The 8,325-nt window shown below is 41.4% G+C and overlaps 1 protein-coding gene across 1 annotated transcript; it reads right to left on the bottom strand.

Annotated features, from left to right (window-relative positions):
* Positions 1-3,362: 3,362 nt before the first annotated feature.
* On the bottom strand, positions 3,363-3,932 carry LOC147622979 (uncharacterized). The gene is made up of 2 exons (XM_086821789.1): positions 3,802-3,932; positions 3,363-3,685 (listed from the first exon to the last, which is right to left on the bottom strand). The coding sequence occupies exons 1-2, from the start codon at positions 3,926-3,928 to the stop codon at positions 3,411-3,413; spliced, it is 402 nt and encodes a 133-aa protein (XP_086677915.1). The 5' UTR covers positions 3,929-3,932; the 3' UTR covers positions 3,363-3,410.
* Between the last annotated feature and the right edge of the window lie 4,393 nt (positions 3,933-8,325).

The raw sequence follows: 8,325 nt of genomic DNA, 5'->3' as shown, positions 1-8,325 counted from the left end.
TTAGAAAAATTAATCCCGACATACCTCCGCTTTGGCACAACAAAGAGGATGAAAGGATAGTTGGATACACAAGGCAAAGTGCTACCTCATACGATGGATGAGACATTACCAGGTAAGATCATCGGATTTTGTATATTGAATTCTCTCGAAATGAAAAATGGCTTAATAGATATAAAGAGACACAAGTGGAGATATCAAATGTGGAGAAAAGTTTCAGGAGAAGACACATACATCTTCCATATCCTCTTGATCTTGCACAAATCTCTCTAACAATAATATGCCACTTAGATGGCTGGAAAAACTGTAAGACAAGCAAGAGAGGGTGGTGAAAGGATTAGCGAGCAAGAGATGAAATTTGTAAGAGGATGTGATTGACATGTACGTAAATCAAACTAACACATCCATGTTTAATAATTAATTTTGTCAATGTGCAATTGAACTAACGATATCTTTGAATTTTTTTTTTGTATATGTAATGTAGTATAAAAAATATGGAGTACTATGGTTGCATGCCCACCATTTTCCTGTGGAGTGAAAGAACCTCTTTTGATTGTGGAGTAATGGCTAACTTTGTACAAGAGAGTAGAGCTACTTTGACTAGCAACTCAAATGTTATTCTCTCTAATCTTGACTATTATGGAACTATACAAACTATAAAAGACATAATTGGAGTTGGATCTAGACAGCTTAACATGTTTATTTTTGATGTGCAATGGTTTAAAGTGGTCACCAATCATCCAACCACAACTATGAGGAGAGAAAATAGTGAATCTGTTATAGTTGACTATTCTTGATGTGCAATGGTTTAAAGTGGTCACCAATCATCCAACCACAACTATGAGGAGAGATAATAGTGAATTTTTTCTAGTTGACTCCACTAAGTTGTGGACAAATCTGTTTGATACAATTGTACTACCACAGTAATATGATCTTTTATAACATGTGCCCAGTGAGAGAATTACACTTAGTGAAGAAATATCTCAAGTAGACTCTTCAAATATGAAATGGTGGTACCTATTTATGTTCCTTCTCATTAAAAAAAACCTTTTAAAGATAGATATGTGGAGGAGAAAATTATTATTTCAAAATCTCCAAGGGCAGAAGTATATCATACTATGTGCACATATGAATTATTAGATCACGAAACCCAAGATTGACAAACAATAAGAGATCACACTGATTATCATAATGATTCTAGAAATTCATGATGATGCCAAAAATCATAATGCTGAATACCATGATGACGATGATGATGCCTCATCAACTTCCATCAGATCCACTAATAGTATCTCCTCATATCCTTCCATCATGTATGCTAATGAATTACCTTTTAATCATAAGTTACCCAAAGATGTAGCAGATATAGAGATAGCATTAGAATTGATGTCTTTGGAGGAGTAATGGATCTTGGGGAGGAAGATGAATAGTGATGAAGTTTATGTAAATCAATTGTTAATCATTTTTTCTCAAAAAATAGATACAAAATTAAATTTTTTATTTTTACAATTACTATCGCTTATATTCTCTTGTATTGATGCATATATCGGCGTCTATATTGATGGTTTTACCAACACACATACCGATGCATATACAGACGTCTATACACCGACGATGGGAGTTGAGAGAAAAAACATTTCATCTTTCTTGAAAAGAATCTATCAGTAAAAGAGATGATGGAAACAAAAAAATTTACTAACGATGGGAGCTAGGAGCAAAAAGTTCCTTTTTTTATGTTTTTTTTTAAAATGTTAGTAAGGAGCCAAGCACTTGTGGTTGAAGCATGGTTGTGGACGTAGCTATCCCTCATTCTCTTGTAGTGATAACAAAAGATAAAGTTATGATTAAAGTTTTGAAAGAGTTTGCAAAAGAACACAAGTACTGTTGTACTTCCACAAATAAAGAACAAGGTCAATGTGAACTATATATCATCATGAAAAGAAGGTATAAATGCAACATTATAAGTTAGAGGCAACATAACTAAATTTATGTAGAGAATTAAAATCCATCTATCACCTCATGCCAATATTTTACCCATGGTATGATGCAATGATAAAGAAACTAGAAGCTTCCATTACTAAATGAGGTAAAAGGAGTGATGTGAGTAGTCATAGTACATGATGCATATAATGCCATGCCAAATAAGTGGAGAAATATTTAGAGATGACATGGGACAATAGTGTGAGCCAATAGGTAATGCCATGCCACATAAGTGGAGAAATGGGATGTGTTCCCAAAACGCTTGATTTTAAGCCATGTGATGCTGGCACTCTCTACACACCTACTTGTAAATCTTCTTGAAAGGAGGAAAAGCTCTAGAAGGACCTACGTATCTAACTTTGTTGTGGAGTTTACTTCTAAGTTCTAACATGTCGTGAAAATTCATTTGCAAGGAGATAGCATAGTGGATAGAGCTCGGGTCTCTCATTCGAGAGGTTTTAATTTTCATATTGTAGAGTCTACTTCTAAGTTCTAACACTTCTAGGTTCTAACATCATAAAAAGTCATTCCGAAGGTGATACCCTAGTGGATAGAGCTTGGGTCTCTCATTTGAGAGGTTTTGAATTCAAATCGTCTTGGGACACCCTACCTAGTGTGTGTTCACATGCAGGTGGGGCATAATGGTTGACATCCCATATATTAGTCAAGTCATCGCTATATTGTTTGGCCATTCCACCTCATCATGGACGATCCTATGGTGACAACAATGTGCCCCTGAAGCTTGATGCTCTGGATCCATGATGGTTGCTTTCATGGACATCAGAGATCGCAAGTCAATTTGATTGTGATGACGAGTCACTACTAACAACTCTGCACAGTATTTACTCTACTCGGCCGAGCAGCTCACTTGCTAGGGGGGATCTTGCTAGGCTCATCCCCCCACAACTTGCTCATTGACTTCAAAAGTGCCCAATATGAAAAGGGTGGTATCCCCTTGTGGTACTGAGGCGTTTCGTTGCGCCCATTGGTTAGGCTTAGGACCCTATCTAAAAAAGAAAAACATTTCATAAAATTTGAGCATATTGTTTATATATGTATGGTTACTTATTGAATATTGTATGGTTATCAACCACTGGATACTGTAGCTTTAACGACCGTAACATGTATATATGTGCTTTAAACCAGAAAGCAAAACGAAACGCTCTCGCTCTTTACGTTATACGGGGCGGCGAAGGAGGAGGAGATCAGCGAAATACCGGTAAAGTCAGGGAAGGAAAGAAATGACCGTGAAAACATTCTTTTAAGGGAGACAGTCGAAGGAAGTGAGGAAGATAGCCCATGATTCGCTCTCTCACACAGCAGTGACACACGAGCGCATGTGTGCGCTCTCGCAAAAAAACACTGGAACACGTATTCTGGACAACTAGTGCATTAAATCATGTCCCCCAAAAAACAGATCCAAAGATAAGGTTCTATCCAAGGAGGTTATTAGACGGTGAGGAGGAAGAGCGCGGGCTGGAAAGGTCTTCGCCGGGGCAGGAAGGGTTGTAGTAGTCGTTGCAGCAATAGTCGGCGGGGAGATACTTTGCAGCTGATGGCACCTTGTGCAGGAGCTCCTTGGGGATGGTATGGAGGCCCCGATACACCTCCCCTTCCAGCATGCAGCAATCCGCACAGATCACGAACTCCGGGTCGTTAACTATAGCATGATCAGAAATTTCATCCTGGCTGGTTAAAGTAGCCTGCACTGCAAAGTATACATCAATGGCACCGTTAAGCTTTTTATTCGCGCAAACGCAGTCAGAAGTTGAAAACACAGCAACCACTGACGCTAACAAGCACAAACGCAGCGACAAAAGATACCAGTCGATGATGGGCTGTTGAGAGCACCTCGTACAGCATAGGCGGTGAATTGAGAGTAGCACGCGCAGAACAACAGTACGAGGGCAACCATCGTCGCGGACCGCGTACCTCCACGGCAAGCTGCCATTAAACCAACGCGATTGCAACTCATCTACAAGAGCCCGTTCGATATATAAGGAGAGGTTTAGGGCTCCGACCGTCGGGGAAAAAAATAGTTTTTTTTAAAGAAAATATATATTTAAAGTGAAACAGTATGTACAATTTATTTACTTTTCAATATGTACAATCTATTTAGTGTCGTATCTTTTTAAAGGCCAGGACATTTTTAAGATTTCAGATAGTCATCACTACAAGAAATATATACATTTTATGACGACATTTTTAAGGAGAGTTTTTTTTCAGGCATGTAATCTTATGGGCCTTGTATGGGCCTTAGTATATACGTCAGTAATGTTACAAGTAATATTTGTCGTTAGTATACACGTCGAAAAGTTTGTCAGTAAAAGTGTCCCTACAAGGGGTTCGGACCATACTGAACAGGAAATTCTCGACGGGTTACGAAAGACATAAAACATGTTGGTATATCTGAGTGAAAATAAAAGGATGCTAGAAAATGGCATGCAATGGTATGGACATTGGTAATAGAGTAGAAAAATTGGAGTCGCTCTAAAGATCACAACCGAGCACCACGATCATGATTTAGAACTATGGTATCGCGCTTTTGTAGGTAGAATTATAGCCATTATTGTGATATGCGTAATTATATCTGCTGTTAGTCATTCGCAGTCGATTTTCCACATCCTTACAAATGTATTTAATAGATTTAACTCCACGTCTTTCCAAACATGTTCAACCAGGACCGTGCACCCACGATTGTTGTATATCTTTGAAAAGATATTGGTAATCAGTTCATGACAGAGTAAAACATGTGCTTTGGGATCATTACATGCATAATTGATGATGGTTATAAAGCAATAAATATCAGGCTCAATGTATGACATACCACGATCATGTGCTTTGGGATCATTACATGCATAATTGATGATGGTTATAAATATCAGGCTCAATGTATGACATACCACGATCATGAACTAACATACCACATTGTGGTAAAGAAATACCATGACGGTGGTAAACAAATACCATGATCATGTTATATGAAACAATGATCGTGGTATCTTTGGTTCTTAACTGTTGATTAATACACATCCAATGATCCAGAAGTTTTTCAGATTAAAATTTTTAATAACATAAAGGGATTTGCAAGAAATCGAAACGGCCCACAAGACGTCTGTGGGCGAGGATCGGCTCTCTGCTCTGCAAAGGCTCGACAAGGAAAGGGGAGCTCCAAGAAATCGAAACGGCCCTCGCCCGTTAAGGTTTAGCAGTTCCCTTCTCTGTTTTTTTTTCATCCCGCCTTGCGGCGTTTGTCTATTGCCTGCCTTTCAACAGCTAGCTTCCCCCCCTCGCGTGCATGGGCACCGAGTGGAGGGGTACCCCCACCTTGCTCAGAGCGCAGGGCGCTAGCTCCAGCACAGTGGCTGCTCAGGGCTCGGTTCCTGTCAAAAGCATTCAAGCTCCGGCCTACCAACAGATCCCCCAGAGGCCTCCTGCCACGGATGCGAATCGAGATGCTTTGATGAAATACGAGCAGAACCAAATAGAAGAAGGTGCACAGACAGCCAAGAAGTCTCTAGCAAAGGAAGTGGTCCCCTCAGCCCTCCCTATGGTGCTTAGAGGGACTCCTTCTCTGCTCAGGGGACAAGGTGGACCCAACCCCAAGGATGGAACGGTGGCAGGAATGGTGCAAGCCTTCTCTGCAGGATACCAAACAAGGAAGCCGGTAACTCCATGGCCTCCACTCTCATACAAAGGCAAAGAGCCATGGACTGAGGAATCGATGATAGAGATGAGGAGAAGGATTGCCGAGGAAGCGGACAACGAGATAAGGGCAATTCTTGAAAAAGATAATGAGCAGAGGCTTACACAGTTCCTCCCTGATGACATCATGGAGCATGACTCCAACAACACAACCAATGCTGAATCGACCATTGCTAAGGTTAACCTCCCTTTGGATATTCTGCGGGATGTGGAAGCTGATTACTCAGCCAGATGCATTGTTGGCTTACTCTTTGGCCCCCGCCCACCTGTGGACTTTCTTAGGAAATGGATGGAAGATACCTGGAGCCCCTTGGGGGTAGAAATCGATGCAGTCCAAGTACTACCCAAAGGATACTACCTCTTCCTGCTTAAAAATAGCGCTATGGCGATCAAAATTCTGGGGGCAGGTCAATGGATGTACAGAAATGCTCCTTTCTGTTTCTTCAGGTGGACTAAGGAGTTCTCTGCTAGTGACCCCAAACCCTCTACATGTCCGGTATGGATTGAGCTCCCCGACTTACCCTATCATATGTATCAGTGGACTGACAAGATTGCAGGCTCTCTAGGAAAAGTATTAGGACATAGACCGAAAACCTTCATCAACCCCTCCTGGCACTCTCAAGTCCTGATGGAGATTGATCTTGACAAACCCCTTAAAGAGTCAATATCTATCAACTGTGGAGAGTACAGCATTGTGCAGAAAGTGCTCTATAAACACCTCCCGCATGCGTGCTTTCATTGTGGGATGAAAGGGCATGTCATTAAGGATTGCCCACTTAAAGCCCCCTCCAAGATAAAACCCCTGCAAAGAGATCTGGTACAGAATGAAAAGCTTCCTCCATCTGGAAATCCTCCTACTGAATCAGGGCGAAAAGAACCTCTGGCAAGCTCTCCCCCCATTATCTCTGGCTCCTCTTCCAACCAGTCTAACCCTATAGGAAGAGATTCACAAACAGGAAAAGGAGGGGGAGAAGGATTTACGCCGATCCCCAAAAGAAAAACCTTCAAGCAAAAGAAGTTTAACTTGGCCAACACCAAAGCCAACTTCTACACACTTCTAGATAAACCTGAACTCTCAGACGATGAAGAGGACCTGCTGGAAACAGTTCCAGGAACACAAATCGACCTCAAACGTCTGACGTCAGAGTTGGCTCAACTGGAAGATACCCATATCCTCGAAGTAGAAGAAACCACTATAGAGAAGGGGACAGAACAGAACCAAAGACAGCCTACTATGGCAGATAATGAAATGGACATTTCCAAAGAGCTCAAAAGAGCTCATGGCCAAGTGGAGGACTCTCCCATAGAAGTCAACAAGAGCAGGAGACAGAAGAAACCTAATCAAACACCCCCTCCATGAGGATTCTATCTTTGAATGTCAAAGGACTTACAGACGTCAATAAAGCCAAAAAAGTCAAGACTTGGCTAAAGCAACAAGGGAATTTCGATGCTCTGGTCTTAACGGAGGTTAAGGTTAGTGGAGATAACCTTCTGCAAAGACTTAATACTATTAGCAATAATCTCATGTGGATATACACAGTCCACCAACAGGGGTCGGGAGGAGTTGCCTGTGGTCTGCACCCAAGATGGGAGAATCAGATTAGAGATTTTCAAATAGATACTTTTGACCAATGGGTAGCATTTGAGCTTGAGGAGTTTGTGCTTATTGGAATGTATGCAAACTGCCCCCAAGCTATGAGGGCAAGAATGTGGCATTCGGTCATGCAAGAATATGATGAGCCTATAATTTTAATAGGTGATTTGAATATGGTTGAACTGGAGGAAGATAGGTACAAGAAGCTGGGTAAACTTATCTCAGGGGCAGAGAAATTGGCCTGGGACCAATGCAAAGAACATTTTAATCTAGTAGATATTGGTTCCCCTGGCCAATTCACATGGCAAAATTATGGCACGGGAGAGCTTCTGAGGAAAGCTAGAATAGACAGATGTTATGTCAGCCAGGAAATAAGCAGGATGTATGTCAATGTGGAATGCAAAGCTATACTTGATACCTGTTTGTCAGATCACTACCCCATTAGAGCCTCTCTGGATAAAGAAGATAAAAAAAGAGGCTCCAAGTGGTTTCATACAGACCCTGCCCTATTTAAAATCCCCATGATACAAGAAGAAATTAAAAGGATATGGGGTCATTTCTTTAGTGTAGGCCTGTCTCCCGCTAAAGCTTGGACTCTAGCAGTAAAATCTACGCAATCTCTGCTCATAAGCACCAGGAAAGGGGTTAAAAAGATAAGGTTTGAGAAGAAAAGAGCCTGTATAGAAGAGATTAAAGAGCTTGAAGACAGGGTGGACAATGGAGATGATACAGCTCAGAGGAAGCTAAAGGACACGAGAGCCAAACTCCACAAGCTTGAAGACCAAGAACTGGAGGAAAGCTCCCTCTTCTTCAGGGAATGGTGGGCTGGGAAAGCAGATAGACCATCTAAAGAGATGTTCCAAATGCTCAAAGTAAAACATGCAGCGGCGGACACAATCCCCCCCATGAAAGACAGCTCAGGCAATCTATTGCTAAAGGATGAAGACAATAAAGCCTGGATAGCACAGCATTTCCAAACGCTCCTCACAGAAACTACCACCCCGGATGAGGAGCAAACGGGGGCCACTAAGGTTATTGAACAGAGCAGA

The sequence above is a fragment of the Cibotium barometz genome, chromosome 27 (genome assembly GCF_041138505.1).
Source record: "Cibotium barometz isolate CiBa-2024 chromosome 27, ASM4113850v1, whole genome shotgun sequence".
Taxonomy (NCBI): domain Eukaryota; kingdom Viridiplantae; phylum Streptophyta; class Polypodiopsida; order Cyatheales; family Cibotiaceae; genus Cibotium; species Cibotium barometz.
The sequence above is the reverse complement of the archived record's forward strand: the minus strand, read 5'-3'. Positions and strand labels throughout refer to the sequence as shown.

What these genes read in the sequence shown, in the direction of transcription:
- LOC147622979 (XM_086821789.1), bottom strand. Translation starts at nt 3,928, where the DNA reads ATGGCAGCTTGCCGTGGAGGTACGCGGTCCGCGACGATGGTTGCCCTC. An exon ending in CAACAGCCCATCATCGACTG is followed by an intron (nt 3,686 to 3,801) that starts GTATCTTTTGTC and finishes TATACTTTGCAG; the next exon opens with TGCAGGCTACTTTAACCAGC.